The 21,073-nt window shown below is 37.4% G+C and overlaps 1 protein-coding gene across 1 annotated transcript in view; it reads right to left on the bottom strand.

Annotated features, from left to right (window-relative positions):
* LOC145335307 (uncharacterized) overlaps positions 1–11,291 on the bottom strand; it is a 111,336-nt gene extending 100,045 nt beyond the window's left edge. The window contains exon 1 of the mRNA XM_080181043.1: positions 11,081–11,291. Within this exon, the coding sequence (XP_080037169.1) occupies positions 11,081–11,088 (8 nt within the window). The 5' untranslated portion in view covers positions 11,089–11,291. The remainder of the gene's footprint in view (positions 1–11,080) is intronic.
* Positions 11,292–21,073: the final 9,782 nt, after the last annotated feature.

The following is a 21,073-nucleotide window of genomic DNA, read 5'->3' as shown; positions in this document are numbered from 1 at the left end:
AGTTATAAAGTAAGACAATTAGACAATGTATACCCTTAACTATGATAAACAAAATTACCCCAAATTTAATGACATGTTTATAAATAAAACTTTTGGCACCAATATAATAAACATTGCAATGTCCCCCTTTCCATGAACATAAAATTTCTTTCTAATTTATATAAGAGAATTTTAAATCTTAAGAATTCTTCTTTGATTATGGGGTGGGAGGGGGGAAATTGTAGAGTCTTATATAATGAAATCAAAAGGATTTTATCGTGTATTCTATACATGATGTTACGGTTTTAATAGTTCTTGCAGTGTTAACACGTTTTTTCTTAAATTCATTCGAATCCGGTGGAAAGGAACCGGTTCCCATCCATACGAAAAAACTATTCTTTGTTTTATTTTCATATGTGTGTGTTTTTTTTTGTTTACTATAGCGATTTTACATGTTGACTTAAAGAAAATTATAATAAAAGAGATAATTTTGTCTGTTGTAGCGGAGCTAAAAAACTTGTTTAGACATTTAGAGCAAGCCTTTCAGGATTTTTTTTCTTGTGTGCATATTACACAAAATACATATACTTGATCTAAGATCTAAATGTAAGTGTCAATAAGAATACAATAAAGGGAAAATTAAGTTGCGGGTAAAATCTGTAAAGGTTATGTGTTATAAGTTAAAAACAGTAGTAGAACGATAAAAATTTATGTTATTTAAAAAAAAAATTTGTCTATAGTTCTTTTCAATAAGAAATACACATATTTAGTGAATATTATCGTTCTACTATATACTATTTTTAAGCCTTAAAACACACACTTTTGCGGATTTTACCCGCAACCTACTTTTCCTTTTATGAGATTTAAAAGGTCCCAGATTGAACTGAAGATATCTTATTAGCTTTTGTCGACCAAGATGGTATTTAAAAATTGTTTGTAGTTGTCATATTAGAGATTTTATAAGAGCGCATCTGCCTGATAATAAACTCGACATTATGACAACTCCTTAGTAATGCAGTTGTAATCAGACTTAAGTGTTATAATGAATAAAAGAATTCTAGTATCTGTCTGTAGTGAAAGATCTCGAAATCTTTGGTTTTCCTTTACAGTAAAGCTTCTTACATGTCCAGGGAAGGTTTATATCTATTTTAGAGAAGTATATCTCAACTCTAACGAGAGAATCGAAATCGAGGAAAAATATACTCCCCCCCCCCATCATTTGTACATTAAAACTAACATTGAAAGTGAAGTGTCGAAGGGTTCCCCCCCCCCCCCGCCCTCTTAGCCCACAGATGGCTCTAGGGGCGTATCAGCTAATAGTCGATAAAAAAAAACATAACTGAACGTTTATATAGGGTACACATTAAATTCAGGGATCTAAACGGATAAGACAATGACCGGTAAATTGATGTATATCCCCAATTATGACACACAAAATTACCCTTTCTGTAGATTAAAATAAGTTGTTGAAACGTTTCGACGTTCAACTTAATGAATAAACCAATCAAAATTCAATAAAAGTAACCAAAGATTTTTTTAACTTTTGGGAATAGTATAATAAACAGCCCAATGTCCCTTCCCCCCCTGCAGCAAATTGTGGAAAATGTTGAAACATATGCATAGAAGATATAACCTTTGGTGGTCACGAATATGATTACAAATGTCATTTTTATTGACCAGGGACATTTTATGTGGTGGGCCATCATTTCCGCGCATTTGTTAATTTATGTGGTGGGCCATCATTTCCGCGCATTTGTCAATTTACCAACCTTCAGAAGTGCGTATTATTCATTAGAGTAAAACACTAGAGGGAGAAAGGGTTAAAAAACTGTATCTCCCCATCGACACCACCTAGTGCAATCTTTCTATTGGGTCATGGAAAATCAACCAATGGTGTCGCTTATATTAACACAGCCAAGTAGCAGAAAATAATTTAGAAGCAGACGAAGAAGGTCTTTGAAAAAGAAAGGGAGGTAGTTGTCTGTATATACATCTATACTATAGATCTGTTTATTATTCAGAGAGAGAGAGGGGACAATGGGCTGGTTATTACATTAGTCCCCAAAATTTTATAATAACGTTTTCTCATTCGTTAGCTTTGAACAACTTTGGGGACTTTAGAATATTTTGATTGGTTGTTTCATTAAGTTGAGTGTTCAAACGTTTCAACCACTACTTTAAATCTACAGAAGGGGTAATTTTTGTACATATCAATTTAACGACCATTGTCTTATCCCTTTATTATTACTACAAAACGAAAAGATCCTTTTCCTTTGCTTTAACTCTCAATATAAACACCGCTACTTTTAGTATTTTTTGCGCGAATAAAACACTTTTCGGGTGGGATAATATGTGAGAGTGTATGCACCCCTGATTTATGTACGTTTTGGGGACAGGGTTAGTGCATATGAAGAAAAATATAGACACCACGACAGCGAATCATTTTCCCTTTTGCCGTATTTAAAACCAGGCCTTAACAGCGATAATGAAAGCACATATCTAGTCTGGTTTAAGGATTTTTTTTTAATTTCTGTATCCACGGGAAACTGTCTTAAAAACCCTACTAGAAAAGTATATTAACTTCTCATTTTACTACTGAAATAATTATTAGTATTGTCTATAATTTTAAGATTTTAAAAAAAAAATTTTAAAAATAAAACTGTATAATAAATGTTTTGCAAATAGTGTCAATATAGCATAGAAAATTTAAAATAAGGTAATAAAAAGAATATATTATATTATGATTCCCTCATTTTAGGTTTAATGGGGGTTTCAATAGTTTCGGAATTACAACCTGACAAAACCCTGTGCACGGCACTGCTTTGAGTTTTAAAATTTTAGGATCCTTTTTTGAAATTCTAACATAAAAAAATCCGTGGCTCCCCTCCCCTCCCTTATTGTCAATCTTAAATCAAATACACTCCTAGATTTTAATGACCCCCCCCCCGCAAAACCCTATGCACGCCACTGCTAAAAAAATCAATTCCATAATAGTCTCTTTTATAAATTCCAACAGGAAAAATCCGTGGCTCCCCATTCCTTATTGTCCATCTTCAATCAGAACCACTCCTAGATTTTTTAAAGATAAGGCAGGACATTTTTACATGGCGCTTCTCTTTAAATCTTGTCATTCTGTTAGTCTGGAGTTTTTTGTATGTTTATATTTATGTATGTTTATATATTTTATCCAATAATATAAAAAAGTAAGGTTTTTTTAATCTGAAGCTAAAGATCTCGGAAATTGCTTCTCTGAATGGGTTGTACTTTTAAGGGAGTAATATAAAAATCTTGGGTTGGTTTTAGGCTATTTTTTTGGCCTTACACGCCCTTCCCCTGAGGCTAGGGGTGAAGTAACTAGTATTAAATAACGTAGAGAAGGTTTATTTATATGTTTATCCGTTAAGATCTCGCTAACCACAGAACTTTTAGTTCTTAAGTTGATTATTTTGGGCTATTTTATTTAAAATGTAGAAATAGTTATTTCTCGCATCGTATTATAAACGGCTTTCCGCGGATATAGAAAGTACAATTATGAGATTAAAACTAGTTTTTTTAGCCCCCAGGTGCCGCAGGCACCGGCTAAAAAAACTGGTTTTAATCTTATGATTGTACATTTCTATATTCGTAGAAAGCTGGATATAATACGATGCTAGACATAGTTTTTTCGTATGGATGAGAACCGGTTCCTATCCACCGGATTCGAATGAATATGAGAAAACTTATTTCTAAAATCTCTTTCTTTATGACGACATTTCAAAGCATTTTAATTATGTATTCTATAATATAAAGTAGTAAGGTTCTTTTTTTGTGTGAAGCTTATGATTACAATAACTACAGAACTGATTAAGTTCTCCTTTTTAAGGAAACTTCACATCGATCCTGGGATGGCTATAGGCTATTTTATTTTATATTAAAGCCTCTAGATGCTAGGGGCGCATACGCTAGTTATAATATAAACAAAAATCCTTTTAGTCACAATTTATCTATAATACAAAGTAGAATAATGTCTGTCTGTCTGTCCGTCCGTCCGTCTGTCAATTAAGATCTCGGTAACCAATAAACTAATTGGATTCTACTCTTCAGGGAATATACCTACTGGTCCTGTGGTGGTTTTAGGCTATTTTCTTGGGGGGTGGGACACCCCTAACCCCCCCCCCCCAAAAAAAAAAAAAAAAAAAAAAATTCTTAAAAGATTGAAAAGAAAGCGTTATGGGGAACCCATAAATTTATGGTTCGCAGCACCAAAATATGTTTTTTTTAAATAAGTTCGAAATAAGTGGTTGCATCTCCAATTTTTTTTAAGTACCTCTTGAGGCAAAGCCCCTAGAGGCTAGGTGCGAAGCCGCTAGTTTAGAATATAATTTGAAGAGCAATAACATGGAACCCTCTTCAGTATATAGCAGTTTAGCTGTATATTACTTATCCAAAAAAACACAGCATTGGTCATTTTAAAATTTGAAGATTTTTAACATAAGGGTCTAAATATTCAGAGTTCTTAAAGGGATAAGTCAATGAATGATAAGGTGATATACAATCCCAATAATGTAAAACATAATTACTTCTTCAGTGGATTAAAATAAGTGGTTTAAAAGTTTGGACATTACTTGATTTGAACCAACCCAATCAGAATTCAATAAAAGTACCCAAAGTTTTTTAACAAACAAATATGATAACTTGGTTAAGAATCTTTGGGTACTAGTTTGTTTTATAATACCATGTAGTAGACATAAACTATTAAAATTACATCCCGAATTTATATGAAAGGATCGACATATAATTGAAATTCAATTAGTTTATCTTTATGAGAATGATATTCAATTTATATGTACTTGTATTATAAAAGGCACTCTTAGAAATTGTTTTTAAAATATGATTTGTAGCAGAGCTATTATATTACTAGAATTTAAGTTTGTCCGTATGTCCTTTAATACGAGAAAGAGTTAAGTAAAATGAAAGATTATTAAAGGATTTTAAAAATAGACAGTAAAGGGTTTTAAAAGTCTTCTTATTAAATGATTATTTGATGATAGCTGTAATAGAAATTACTCTACTGTTATGTTTTAATAAAAAAAAAGTTGTTAGTCTTTATAATGTTGCGCTGTTTAAAAATATAGTTGTAATTACTTTTTAACATTAAGCCCATTGACAAACAAGCTTTTTATTTTGAGAGGGGTAAATCTCTCTTTTTCCCCACCCCTGAGGTGGATTCTTTAAAAAAAATAGAAGGGTTATGAACATAAGATTTTATTTAATTTTTTATGTGATTTTGGAGGATTTTTCACGAAAACAATTTTGCCCCACTAGGCGATTAGTGGGGCAAATTTTTTTTAAAATCCACCTCTGGACATTGAAGAAAAGATTCCAAATTTTTTACAGTGAATCCATCTACATAATTGACCTAATCTGTTTGACCTGCTACATGTAATTGAAAAACAAAAACCAGACCATTCCAGTTTTTGTGCCTAATAGCCTTAAGGGAAACTCTTAATTTTTCTCTTGATTTTTTTTAAATATTGAAAATTATTTGAAAGAAATCACCTAATGATATAATGTTGACGTAAAGTTCAGACAGTTTTGAAACAATTATACCAGCCCACATAGGGGCAACAAGGGGCATCAATTCACCACCCCCAAATCAAGTTTTAAACATTCTATGAGTATTATCATACCCAATGTACATCAGATTTCAAAGGAATCGTAAAAATACGCTTTTCAAGTAAGCATTCTAATGCATGGAAGTCAAGAAATGCAAAAATTTTCTTACAGAAAAAGGCATACTTTTTGTGTTTCACCAACAATTTTAAAAGTATTATAAAATCTCTTAGAATTAACGTAATTAGACAAAATAACTTTTGATGAGTCATGCATTACATATATTTTGACAGTATAAAAGAAAAAAACACAAATTGAAGAAATTAGTCCTAAATAATTCTAGTTGAAGTCAAGATTTTAGTTTATTTTTGTTTGTTTTAAAATCAACATTTAAGTAGACAGTATCAGGAAACATGTTTTCACTGGTTGCCACCGACTAAAAAAACGATATTTGATTGCCCAAAGACATATTATAATCGCCTGTACTGGTTTCATTTACCCCCCCCGCGCCCCCGTAGGGGTTTTTAGCCCGTTTTCTAAAGGTGGGTGCAAGAAAAGATTGTAAGAAAAAGCTTTTAAATGCGCTTTTAAAGTCAAATGTAAGATGTAATACATATAAATAAAAGACGCAAAAACATAGTTATGAGAAATATTTATTTGATCAGACTTTGAATATAAGTTGATAATGAATATTTTCAAGTTCTATTGACTAAATGATGGGGAGGGGAGGGAAGGGGGGGTGCTAAACCTAAATCTAAACCTCTTTATGTTTGATGTTTTAATGTAACTAAATAAGCGTTTCTATGGATTATTACAAATATCAGGGATCTAAAGGGAGAAGACAAAGGTCAATAAATTGATGTACATCCCCAATGATAATACACAAAATTACCCCTTGTGTAGATCAAAGTTAGTAGTTAAAATGTTTGAACACACAACTGTAAAACTTTGGGGACTAGTGTTATAAACAGCCCAATGTCCCCTCCCTCACTGCGGAAAGGTAAAGCTAACATTCAAATAATGTAGTGTTCTTATAATCATTTTAAATATGAATTAGCAAGTAGTCTATCTGTCTGTCTATTGGTAATGCTTTGTTTTTAAGTTTTGTAGTTACATGGTCTTCATGTTTAGCGTCTTCAGTTTTATTTAGAAAGGGAGGGGACATTACACTAGTCCCAAAACTTCAAAGTTTTATAATAACGTTTTTGTATTCGTTGGCATAACAACTTTAGGAAATTTGATTGATTTTTTATTGGTTGGTTCATTAAGATGAGTATCAAAACTTTTCAACCACTAATTGTCATCTACAGACAATCAATTTTGTAAAATAATTTATTATTTAATGTATCTATATTGGGGATATACAAGTACATACATTAATCGGTTATTGTTTTGTTCCTTAGATCCCTGGATGTTAATCTATAATACAAAGTAGCTTGATGTATGTTTGTCTGTCCGTTCGTACCAATAGATCTCGGTAACCACAAAACCGATTAGATTCTACTCTTCAGGGAATATATCTACTGGTCCTTTATAACAAGCTGATTTTTTACCTTTATGACAACAAATAATGGTTTTGAATGTTAAAAATATCCTATTCATCTGATTTACTGAATACTCAGTACTTATTCTTAGTACATTAAGGTATAGTGTTATAAGCGAAGCATCTCTATAATCAAGCCCTAAAAACGTCAGTATGTCCTTAAACAGTAACATGTATTTAATCAGTTTTAATTACAATCTTTTATAGACATGCATTAATATTCATTTCTTACACTTCACAAGTGTTAATGTTCGTTTGTCCTTCCATTTCAGAGATTCGCTTCTATGGATGTTGTCATCCTTGTTTAATTACCTCTTGGAGCAAAGCCCATAGAGGCTAGGGGCGAAGCCGCTAGTATACATATAAACAGTAAACAAGAATCATAATATCATTATAAATATTATAAATATAGATATTAGCTAATAAAAATCTATGTCAATAATGCCCACATTTATAATGGATTTATTATTAAGTGAAACTTGTAGCTTGTTAAAATAAGAATCCCCATCCACCCCCTTTACACCATCCTCTCCCCTTCTACTGAAATGAATTCTATGACCCCAAATTTGACACTTTGAACACTTTGATGGATAGTTAGATGGATAGGTAGATGAATAGATATATCGATAGATAGATGGATGAGTAAATGGATAGACAGATGGATAGATAGATGGATAGACAGATGGATAGATAGATGGATAGATAGATGGATGGATAGATGGATAGTTGATGGATAGATAGATAAATAGTTGATGGATAGATAGATGGATCGATAGATGGATAGATCGATAGATAGATAGATGGATAGATAGATGGATAGATAGATGGATAGATAAATGGATAGATAGATGGATAGATAGATGGATATATAGATGGATAGACAGATGGATAGATAGATGGATAGATAGATGGATAGATAGATGGATGAGTAAATGGATAGACAGATGGATAGATAGATGGATAGACAGATGGATATATAGATGGATATATAGATGGATAGATAGATGGATAGATAGATGGATGGATAGATGGATAGTTGATGGATAGATAGGTAAATAGTTGATGGATAGATAGATGGATCGATAGATGGATAGATAGATAGATAGACAGATGGATAGAAAGATGGATAGATAGATAGATGGATAGATAGATGGATAGATAGATGGATAGATAGATGGATAGATAGATGGATAGATAGATGGATAGACAGATGGATAGATAGATGGATAGATAGATGATGAGTAAATGGATAGACAGATGGATAGATAGATGGATAGACAGATGGATAGATAGATGGATAGATAGATGGATAGATAGATGGATGGATAGATGGATAGATAGATAAATAGTTGATGGATAGATAGATGGATCAATAGATGGATAGATAGATAGATAGACAGATGGATAGAAAGATGGATAGATAGAAGGATAGATAGATGGATAGATAGATGGATAGATAGATGGATAGATAGATGGATAGACAGATGGATAGATAGATGGATATATAGATGGATAGATAGATGGATAGATAGATGAATAGATAGACGGATGGATAGATAGATGGATAGACAGATGGATAGATAGATGGATAGATAGATGGATAGATAGATGGATGGATAGATGGATAGATAGATAAATAGTTGATGGATAGATAGATGGATCAATAGATGGATAGATAGATAGATAGACAGATGGATAGAAAGATGGATAGATAGAAGGATAGATAGATGGATAGATAGATGGATAGATAGATGGATAGATAGATGGATAGACAGATGGATAGATAGATGGATATATAGATGGATAGATAGATGGATAGATAGATGAATAGATAGACGGATGGATAGAGAGATTAATAGCTAGATGGATAGGGTAAAGGGGGGCTATTTTCGTGGGGTGTTATTCCGGTAATTTTCTATCTATCTTCATTAAATGACCTTTATCTCCATGTTCCTTTCAAATGACAGAAAAAAACATAAAAGCAAATTTGTTCGTTGTTAAGTTGCCTACAAAAAAGTATAAAATGAAATTTTTGTGGGATGAATTTTAAGGGTACTAAATAATTAAATCCCCTTTTTGCTTGATTTGCCCCAATGTGCAGCCCTTAAAAAAATACTTGAGGGATTCATGATTTTTAAGATTCTGTTTAATATATGCGTCTGATTTCTTATTGAAGATTCCATATACCAATTATTATGCGTTTATAATTGGTCAGTTGGTCTGTCGGTCGTGATAGATATATATATTGATATATAAATATTAAGTTAATTTATTTTCTCGTATTCATTCGAATCCGGTGGATAGGAACCGGTTCTCATCCATACGAAAAAACTATGTCTAGCATCGTATTATATCCAGTTTTCTACGAATATAGAAATGTACAATCATAAGATTAAAACCAGTTTTAATCTTATAATTGTACATTCTATATCCGCGGAAAGCCGTTTATAATACGATACGAGAAATAACTATTCCATAATTGTTTTTTTTTTATGGCAACTGAAATCTTGTCTTTAAATCACTTATTGGTTTATGTTACCATACAACAGTTAGGGAGTTGAATCCATTTTTATAGAAGCAGAAATATAATCTATGATTATGGTTTGGACCCTCTAAAACTGTAATCTACCTTTCCACTTTCCCCTCTCTTGGTGAAGATATCTTCAACGCCGATACGATTTTTGAAATGTAAGATTCTACTTTCCCTTCTCTTGGTGAAGATATCTTCAACGCCGATACGATTTTTGAAATGTAAGATTCCACTTTCCCCTCTCTTGGTGAAGATATCTTCAACGCCGATACGATTTTTGAAATTTAAGATTCCACTTTTGCCTCTCTTGGTGAAGATATCTTCAACAAGAGAGACAAAAGTGGAATCTTATATTTCAAAAATCGTATCGGCGTTGAAGATATCTTCACCAAGAGAGGGGAAAGTGGAAGGGTAGATTACAGTTTTAGAGGGTTCAAACCATAATCATAGATTATATTTCTGCTTCTATAAAAATGGATTCAACTCCCTAACTGTACAAGGACGTCCAAGGGGGGGTGGTAAAGTGATGATTACCCCCTCTTAAAAAATCCCCCCCCCCCCAAAAAAAAAAAGCTTACATCATTGTTACCATACATCATTAGTTCAGGCGGAAATTGTATATACAATTAGATAAATATAATATTTTTGGGGTATAGGTATAGCTTAGAATCAAACCCGCGTCCACTTAACACGTAGCGCATCCGCTCGTCGTCGGGAAGGTGATCTCGGCCCGACACTATGCCATTACTTAAGACGTTAAAAATGGACCTACAGCTGCTATGTTAGGTGTGCGACATAAACAGTTAGAGCATGGGGTAATGTCTTGGCCTGTAAACAGGCGAAACTCATTACCATGCACAGTTAGGACCTTTCAAACAAAGGTCGTGCAATCAAATGGTTGGTTGTCTGATGGATCTTACTTAACCTAATGTCTATGGGTGTTAGAGTATCACATCCCATTAAAAGCGGATGATGCTCTGGATTCTCTAAATAATCCCTTAAGAATCGAAGAAGAACCCTGCCTTTTCGATGTAATCTTCAACATAAAATTTAACCGTTTAAGTGATCTTATTGAATATTCAAACATATATATAACTTATTGCTGTAAGAATAAAAAGGCCAAGAAGATGAAACCAGAAATTTTTTTACACATATATTCAGTGTAAAAAAGGCCTTCAAGTGATTAAATAAAAAGGTAACAAAATTTAATGATAAAACAAGGATGACAATATCCATAAGTAGCTAAGCAATTAAATATTATGAATGAAAAAATAAAAAAATAAAAAAAACTAGATGAAATCTTCACATACAAAAAACATAAGCCGCCTATCTTGAATATCAGGCGAAAAGCTCACATTTCCCCCATATCATTACGGACTGACCAACAGACAAATTGAATTATAGAGTAGCTTCGCTTCTAAAAAAAGTGTAAATACCTGGGCATCTTTACTGTGAAGATTTTTGTATGTACTTTCTTCAATCTATCTTCCTCTAGTAACTAACAAACATATACACATACACACAAAAAATAACTTTAACACACACTTTCTTATGTCTTTAATGTATATCCTTTTTTCAACACTTTTTTTTAAATGTGCCCGAGCGCTTTTTTTCTCTAGATGCACAATTGGGCGCTCTGCATGGTGGTTTTAAGGACACTAGGCGCTTTCATAGGCTCAGTTCACAGGGGTAAGGACCGGGGTGTAGACGTGGGGTTCGGCGCACAGTGGCATTTTCGTGGATGTTTTAGATTGAATTTTACAAAAGTCAAAATTAATAATAATTTTTGTATTTCATATCTATTCAGCTAATGACTTGAAACACAAAAGGCAAAATTTAAACTTTTTCTCAAAAAAATAACCCGAAAACTTTAATTGGACCATCACTAAACTATTCTTAACATTTATCATTAAAGTTTGTCCGTTTTTGAGACTAAATAAACATACATATATGGAGAAAAAAAAAGGTTTAGATCATGGAACGAAAACGTAGTAGCAGGTTTTGTCGTATTTTCATAGTAGCTTCTCTTCCATTTCTAGCCTCATTCGGAGGCTCTAATCCTGCGGGACCTATTTCCTAGCCCAGCGGGGCGTTTGTTAACATTTACCTAAAAAAATCTATCAAAAGCTTCATTGAAAATATTATGTACACATGTCAAAAATTTAAGAAAAATTACCCTTCAATGAAAGCTGCATTTATTGGTGAAAATATACCACTGTGGAATATGAGAGAATGGTTGTTGAAGAAAGAAGAAAGAAATGAATTCCAAGTCTCGCGTTCCTTAGTACATCAGACAGAAACAATTATTTCCAAGTTTTCTACAGCATATTTTTCATATGTACTTTGAAGAAGCGGAGATTACTTTCAATCAAAAGTCTACCCCAAACAAACATTTTATGTTTGGGTATAGGTTAGGTTAGGAAAATCAAATTTTAAAACAACTCTATTTTTTCAACTTTAGCATGGTTAAATACATATAATTATAATTATCAATTGTGAAACAAAATTAAGGACGTTGATAAAACTAGGTAAAGTCTCAGTAGAAAAAAAGTGTGGGTAGGTATGGTTTTAGGCTATTTTTCTGCTTTGCTTCGAATATAGGGCCCCTAGATGCTAGGGTCGCAGCCGCTTGTTTATAATGATAGAAAATACTCTTAAATACTTAATCTGTTTAAAAAAATTTTAAAATTTTAGTAACTACGAACCTGCTTGAGTTCTCTCTTTTAGGGAAGCTTCACATAGGCTTCGGGGTGGTTTTAGGCTATTTTATTTTTAGATTTAAGTATTGTCATTGTTTTAGACTCTTTTTTCTACCCCCCCCCCTCTCTCTTACCCCTTTAAAGACAGAGTCCCTAAATGCAAGTAAAAATTAAAGCAGGAATAAATTTAGGGATGAAACTTATTTACATGTGCAAATAGATTAATCATTGATAATTTTTACAAGGAAAATATTTTATTATGGTACATTTTAAACTTGAATATCATATTATATTACTTTTTTCATTATAATTTATTTATCATACATATAATTTTAACATTATATAAGGATTTTTAGCGTCCACAATAGTAATTTTAAACCTTTATAATTGATTTTCTTAAATGCTTATTTAACGTGATTTACATGGTACAAGGTGTAAAAGTTTTGAAAAATAATCTCTGCGGTAGCGTATGTTCGTTTCTTATAGGAGATTCTTAAAGATGAGGCACGTACATTAGATAAATAGATAGATAGATAGATAGATAGATAGATAGATAGATAGATAGATAGATAGATAGATAGATAGATAGATAGATAGATAGATAGATAGATAGATAGATAGATAGATAGATAGATAGATAGATAGATAGATAGATAGATAGATAGATAGATAGATAGATAGATAGATAGATAGTTAGATAGATAGATAGATAGATAGATAGATAGATAGATAGATAGATAGATAGATAGATAGATAGATAGATAGACAGATAGATAGATAGATAGATAGATAGATAGATAGATAGATAGATAGATAGATAGATAGATAGGAACAAATATTTAAAAGATAAATAGTTAAAAAAACATTTTCAAAATAGATAACAAATGGATAGACACACATATAAATAGATAGATAAACATATATTCACGTATACTAAGCGCGTATGACCGTATATTTGTGCGTTCAAGCACATACATACAACCATCGCGCCGGTAGACTCACTTTCAAAACAACAATTTAAATTTCTGAAAAAACAGAGCTGGATCTTTAAATCATTTCAATGGTGCGCCAAATCGGGGTGCGCCGAATTTCAGCCAATCACAGCGCGGCATTTCGTAAAATGCTGTGCTCTCATTTATGGAAAGTTGGCTCACCCCGATTTGGCGCACCATTGAAATGATTTAAAGATCCAGCTCAGCATTTTTTAAATTTAATCTTAGACAATGACAATAATGTGCAATTGTAAATTAGAGTAGTACTCAAATATAACTCTGCCCTCAGGGTGGAACCCTGTAAACCGACATTCAATTGCAGGTATTAACAGAGCAGAAAGCAATTTGCTAGTAGACGTAAAATGTTCCCAGTACTCTGGCCAGGAAGTTTTGTATGGGTTATACATCTATACTTATACACTTATTAATCAACTGTCTTTTTTAAATTTGCTATTTTTGTATCTTGAAACATGTGCTGTACCACAGGCACACCAAGGCCGGTGAATAATGTATTCAAGAAACGTATTACCAGGGAGGGAAGGGAGTGGACAATGGGCTTTAAATTGTTCTGTCCACTTCCTCCCTCTTTAGATCCTCCAATAGAGAGTAGGATTGAATTTGTATTGGGTTATATTTAGAATCATTTCTTCAGGACAATCACATAATATGAAATGTTGTAAGATTAAAAAGCCACAGTGTCCAAACTTTTCTACCAATAACTTTAACCAACATTAGTATTAATTGGTTATTACATTAATTTATCTCTATTGTCTTATCCCTTGAGATCCCTGCATATTACGCACCTCCTTCTTTAAAAAAAATATATATGAGCGCTTTAAAAACTTGTTTTCCCATCCCCGGCTTAACAACCTTACAATAAAACAAATAGCAATTTTTAGTAGCGAAGCTACTCCAGAATTTAAAATATCCGTCCATATGTTCGTCTGTCTGTCCGTCTACCCTTTATTATCTATATAAAGTAACAAGCTCTTTTTGTCTGTAGCGAAGGATCTCGCTGACCACTGAACCGATATTGTTCTCCTTTACAGTGAAGCTACTTATAGGTCTCAGGATGGTTTTAGGCTATTTTATTTTTATAAAAAGTCTGGGTAGGTATGGTTTTAGTCTATTTTTCTGCTCTTTCATATTCTTTAGAGCCGCTAGATGCTAGGGACGCAGTCGCTAGTTTTTGTTATTTGATCTACTCGTATCTTCTTTGTAGGGAAGCTCCTTATTAATGCTGGGAAGGTTTTAATATATTTTTTGGGAAGGTTCAGAAAAATTTTGCTTCAAATTTTTACATGTTTTCATGGGAGGTGAGGGGGGGTCTTAACATTCACCCATCCCCCTCCAATGCAATATAAGTTAAATTTGTCTAGATACTGTAAATTTGGAATCCAAATGAAATAAAAATCTTGATAAAGAAAATTTCGCTATTTGCTAGTAACACCTATATGCGACCTCTTCTCTAAAATGCTTTTTGAGCTTAACTCACCCCATCTTTTTCTCTCCCGCTTAGGCATTTTCTTATTCTTCTTTTATTTTCTATTTCTCTCTCTCTCTCTCCATCTATCTATCTTTTTTCTAACCCTTTCTTTTAACATCAGGATTTACATTAGGAATTTTAATGATGGGTTTATTTTCAATTCAATTCAATAGCATCTATAATACAAAGTAGCTTGATGTCTGTCCGTCTGTCCGTCTGTCCGTCTGTCTGTCCCTTAAGATCTCGGTAACCACTGAACCGATTGGATTCTACTCTTCAGGGTATATACCTACTGGTCCTGTGGTGGTTTTAGGCTATTTTCTTGGGGGGTGGGACACCCTCAACCCCCCCAAAAAAAACAAAAAAATCCCCCCCTATTTTTTTTTTTTTTTTTTTTTTTTTTTGCAGAAGATTTCCTAGGTCCTTTATTTTTTTTTGCAGAAGATTTCCTAGGTCCTTTATTTTTTTTTGCAGAAGATTTCCTTGGTCCTTTTACGAATTTCACCTCAATTTTTTTTTGATCACCTGTTGGGGCAAAGCCCCTAGAGGCTAGGGGCGAAGCCTCTAGTAAATTAATATTGCAATAAATCCTTAATTTGTCTTTAAAAGTCCATTAATAAAATTGAAGGAAGGGTTTATCCTATTTTATAAAGTAGTAAACGTTTTTTGTCTGTCCAGAAGGATCTCGCTAACCGCTGAACCGATATTGTTCTCTTTTACAATGAAGCTTCTTATAGGTCCTGGGAAAGTTTTAAACTATTTTTGGTAAAGGGTCTTCACCCCCTTCCCCCAAAAAATATTATTAGTTGTGGGTCAACGCCCCCACCCCTTTCCTTAAGGGGTTGATATTTATATAAAATAGCATTACATTAAATTCCGTCATTTAAAACCATTTAACCATCTTATCAAAAACATTGCATTTTTTTCTGATAGAAATCAGTCAGCAAGGGAGTCAGTGAGGCAGAATGACACTTATAGAGATGCCGCGCATCTAAAGAGTAGTAAAAATCAATCAATCAATAGGGGTCAGTCAAGGTCACAAAACGTGAATCCAAAAAAGAAATTTAAAAGCATTTTGTAACGCGAGGCTTTTCTATAACCGGGGTTTGAACACTGTAATGTCAGAACAATAACGTTTGGTCTTCGACATTTTTTTTGTGAAATTTTTATACTACCAATATATATCAATTATGCTGGTACTCAAAGTTTTATAATTTCTTTATTTTTTTTTTCGTTGACTAACTAATTTGGGTGCCTTTTTTTTGGATAGTGATTGGGTAGGAAAATAGTGTCAAAACTTTTCCTCGAATTATTTATCATCCATTGTCTTATCCTTTAAGATCCCTGAATAGATAAAAATTAATTTTAACCCTTTACAGTCGGGCCCCTTGCCGCACCTTAATCAGTCGGTGGGGGGGGGGCGTTCAACGCCCCCCCCCCCTATCATCTCAGTTCCTATTAGAGCTAGTGAGCTAAATTTTTTTGTGCAAGTCCCCTGTTTGATAATAAATTTCCAACCTTTTATAAGTCTAAGTCAATTTGCGCTTCCTTCACCCTTTAATTTAACAACCTTTGTTTTTAGGTCTTTTTTTACTTAAAAATTTCAAACGGCTGTAATTTTCTTATTTTTGATGCTAGAAAAATATTACTAAAAAATAAATAATGTACTTTGCTAAAATTTTCTCAAAAACATATTCTAAAATTTGTTCCATTCCTTGGGAGTGACGTCAATAAAACTGACCACTATTATCATCTTCTAGGGTCAAGGTCACGAAACAAGAATTAGAATAAACCCAAATTTTGCCAGTGGGATAGTTACCCCTCCTAACCAGCAAAATGCCAAAACATGTAGCTAGTGCATCTGCTCATTGTCGTGAAGGTGATAGGTTGGAACCTAGGCTCAATATCGCGTCAAAGCTAAAGACGTTAAAAATGGTTCATACTGCTACTTTGTTAGGTGCGAGACATAAAAGGTATAGTAGGGGGAATTCCTTGGTCCAAAAACAGGCACAACTCATTCTTATGCACAGTTAGGACTTCCAGACAAAAGACGTGCAATCAAAGGGTTGGATGTTTGACCACATAGTCATGCATTATTCAAAATTTGGTTTAGAGATACACCAAAATAAGATCTAGTGGTATATCCCAGCTTATACCAATAACGAAATTAATTAGAAAAAAATCACAAAACCTATAAGTGGTTAGGGGGCATCATATAGTAAAATTGACGACCTTTCCATTTGCCCCCAAAATATTATTTAGAATTAATTTCATTTGTTGGTTATACCTGTGTATATCAAGTCCTTTCTTAACTTATTCGCTAAGACCTTGAAAAGCATTTATTTTGACTGGGGATTCCCCCAGGGGGATTTACAGAACCAAGGCATAGTGTGGTAATACGACACCCAGACGGACAGGCAGTTTACAGAGTTGCTTCGCTGTGACTTATGATAACAAACCCCCTGCACTAATCTTATTATATCACCATCTATCTCATGACCGCTGTTGACCCCGCAACCCAGCGGTCAAACTGGCCTGCCTAAATGTGGGGAGGGGACTCAAACATGCAACTATCACGCGTACCTCACGCGCTTATATAACCGGGAGGCGCTGCCTCCCCTTTTACCACCGCTGCCCCCACAGCCTGTCTACCGCCGGGAGCTAAGCCCTAGCGTCCCACACCCCCTTCAAACCTAACCATTGTTATAATCTGTTGTATATATATAGTAAACATTGCTTGTAAATATTATTCAGTTTAAATATATAATTTCTGTATGATTGAATCCTGCTTGTTTGTTTGGTAGAATAATTAAAGGCTAGGGCTCGTTGAATCCGAACTCGTTACCCCGTGGGCCGAGAACGCTCGGCTTACCAGAACTTGGTGTCAGCGTGTTTCAATCGAGCCTTACAGAACTAGCCTATTCTACCTCTGATTGGACCCTTTGGCAAGTAAGGGGACAATCAGCCGCCAACTGAGAAGCCAACTGACCCGTGAGACGGCCTTTTTAGGTCGAATTTCCATCATTTTGAACGCAATATGTGGGCCTCTGGCCTACGGCAAGCAGATTTAGCCTGCTAAAAGCGCCAGTTAAGGCGCTTTTTCCGTGCCGTGTAGGAGTAGCGCTAGGTGCGCAGCCACGGCAATCGGATAATTTAGCTCAGACGGCTACAGAACTGAGTCTAAATTGGCAAGTGTAGCTGGGACAAGCCCCAGGACACCAAGGCCAAACCTACGAGACAGACAGCTGGGTGCTGGTCTCCCTAAGAAGGCAATGTGTGGCTGCGAAGCTTCAGCACACAAGTAAGCCCTACCACTGCGACGGATAGCAGATTTTGAGCCACAGGCACGGCAGGACGGGACATTCCCTGCCGCTGCCTCCCAGGATTCGAACCCGAGGCGCTGCAGGACGGGCCATTCCCTGCCGCCATTTTCGGGATTCGAACCAGCGGCGCTGTAGGACGGGTCATTCCCTACCGCCGTCACCCCTCTGAACCTTGCAGGACGGACATTCCCTGCTGCCAGTGCTTCCAGAATCACACCTAGAGCTCCTAGTGATAACAACACATAAGTGTGTATAAATGTCAACCAAGTGATAAAAATAAATATAAAATTGTTGACCCAGTGATAATTAATAAGCTCTAGTGATTCGAAGCTACAGTCTAAGCCACCATGGTAAGCGATACCACCATAGCTGCGGTTCGGCCACCACCGAAGTTTCTGCCAACCCTACCCGAACGAGAGGCCCCCTTGTCTCAAGGGCAGGACCTCCACTTCCCCTGCCATGTCAGGGTGAGGTTTCCTACTCCTGACCCTGCCCAGCATGTACAGGTTGATGCCATGATCGATTCTGGCAACCGTGTACCAGGGTCTGCTGTAATTTCTGAACACCTCATGCACGCGATGGGCGTGCAACGCATGTTGATTCCGGACAACACCCAAATCCTGACTGCTAACGAGGAAGGCCAGCCCCTCCAGGTAATAGGAAAATTAAAAGAGTTATATATGGCAGTCTCACACACCCTTATACTCCATCTATACCACGTGACTGTGGTCCGGAACCTCTCACACCCTCTGAACCTAGGAGGGTATTTTCTCAAGGAGTTCGGAACTAGGCTCTGTTTCGACATGCAACCACCTTGCTTGTGGGTGCGTGGGGAGTTTATCCCACTCCGTGGCGTCCCCATTGACCGGGAGACAGCCGAGAGAGAGCTAAGTTATGAGGGGCCTCTGCCAGGCCCCCTGCCAGAGCAGCCGCGTGTGGTTGAGAAAGGCACGCACTGGGTGGACGCTGAGCTCAACGCACACAAGGGGGCCAACCTGCTAGCCATGGGGTTGCCTCCAGTGCCCAAGGTGCCGAGGGAGAGCCTGCCAACAACGTTCCCTGAGATTGCCAGCCCTCCAGAGCCCATCTTCTCCGCCGACACTTTTATCAACGGCCAGCCGTGTCCACCTGGCCCCCTCTACCTGGGGCCCCCGGCCAGTCAGCCAGCCCAGCCTGAGCCCAGACCCGTCAAGTCGCGGTCTGCGGCACCCGGAGCCACACTCAACTCCCAGGCATCAGCCTCTCCAGGCGCCGAGCCCGTCAAGTCGCGGCCGGACGCCCACGGAGCCAAGGCTGGACCCAGCACCTCAGCCTCTCCCGGCGCCGAGCCCGTCAAGTCGCGGCCGGACGCCCACGGAGCCAAGGCTGGACCCAGCACCTCGGCCTCTCCCAGTACCGAGCCCGTCAAGTCGTGGCCGGACGCCCTCGGAGCCACCCCTGGCTCCGACACGTCAGCCCCTCCAGAAGCCGAGCCCGTCAAGTCGCGGCCGGTGGGCCCCGGAGCCAAAGCTGACCCCGCACCAGCCACGTATAGGCTAAGCGCTGTCACTCCAACTGATGGCCAGCCACCCCAGCTCCGCACAGCCAAGCGGGTGGTCCTGCCTGGCCGTGGAGTCATGGCAGTCCCTGTTGAGCTAGTAGGCCATCGCACCAAGGATGCCATCCAACTAGCTGCCCCAGAACAGAGGTTTGGGGAGGATCTTGTCATCCCGGAAGGCCTGTATGCCCACAGGCCTGGCTCCGCCACTGTGTTTCGAGTATTGGTGGTAAATGAAGGGGAGGTGCCCCTCCTGCTGGACGCTGGCCTCCCAGTGGCTGGGGAGCTGGTCAAGCCTGACATACTAGAGGTTTCTGATACGCCTCCCCCGCGCCTCCACTCGTTCCAAGAGCCTGCTGAGCCCCCAGAAATGCAGGAGTTGTGGGAGGCTCTGGAGATGGAAGACAATGAGTTCCTACGCAAGGACCCCTTGCTCAAGAAGGAGGTCTGGACTATGTTGTCAGAATACAGAGACGTCTTCTCCAATTCTACCCCCGGCTGCACAGATGTGGTTGAGTTGCAGCTGCGCCTCAAGCCAGGGACCCAGCCGATCCGCCAGAGATTTAGGGATCTGAACCCGCGGCAAGAGGCTGAACTGGAGAAGCAACTGGACACCTGGCTACAGGAGGGAGTTATAGAGCCGTCAGACTCCGCCTGGAGCAGCCCCCTGGTGCCCATCAAGAAGAAGGACGGGAGCACCCGCTGGGCCGTCGACTACAGAGCCCTCAACAAGTGCCTGGAGCTGGACAGCTACCCCCTGCCTAGGATCCAGCAGTTGGTAGAACGAGCTGGAGGGCACCGTGTCTACAGTGCCTTAGACGCGGTAGCTGCATACTACACCATCCGTGTGTCCGAGGACAGCCGGCCCTGCACCGCCTTCACCACCCCCAGGGGCTTGTATCAATGGAAAAGGATGCCCTTTGGCCTGGCTACGGCACCGTCTGTCTATTCCAGGTTTATTGCAGGGGTCCTAAATCCACTAGGCACAGCCAACCTCCAGTCATACCTTGACGACGTCCTGACCTTCCACCAGGATACCTGGGCCCACCTGGCCAGGCTCCGAGAGGTCTTGGAAGCCCACCGCAGGGGAGGAATCCGCCTCAAGCCAGCCAAGACCAAGCTGTTTCGATCCAAGGTAGATTATCTGGGCCACACCCTCAGCCGTGAGGGGATAGCCATGCAGGAGGACTATATTGACCGTATCCTGGACTGGCCAGCCCCCAGCACCCCCAAGGATTTGCTGGCGCTGCTGGGGTTCTTTGGATACTACCGCCTGTTCATCCCAGAGTATGCAGACCTCACCTACGAGATGAATCGGCAGAAGACGGCCAAGACCCTAACCTGGACGCCTGAGATGGAAGCCCAGCTGCTGCAACTCAAGGACAAGTTCCG

Source organism: Acartia tonsa, chromosome 13 (genome assembly GCF_053477335.1).
Source record: "Acartia tonsa isolate MP-2025a chromosome 13, ASM5347733v1, whole genome shotgun sequence".
Taxonomy (NCBI): Eukaryota; Metazoa; Arthropoda; class Copepoda; order Calanoida; family Acartiidae; genus Acartia; species Acartia tonsa.
Note: the sequence above shows the minus strand (reverse complement) of the source record. Positions and strands in the feature narration are given on the sequence as shown.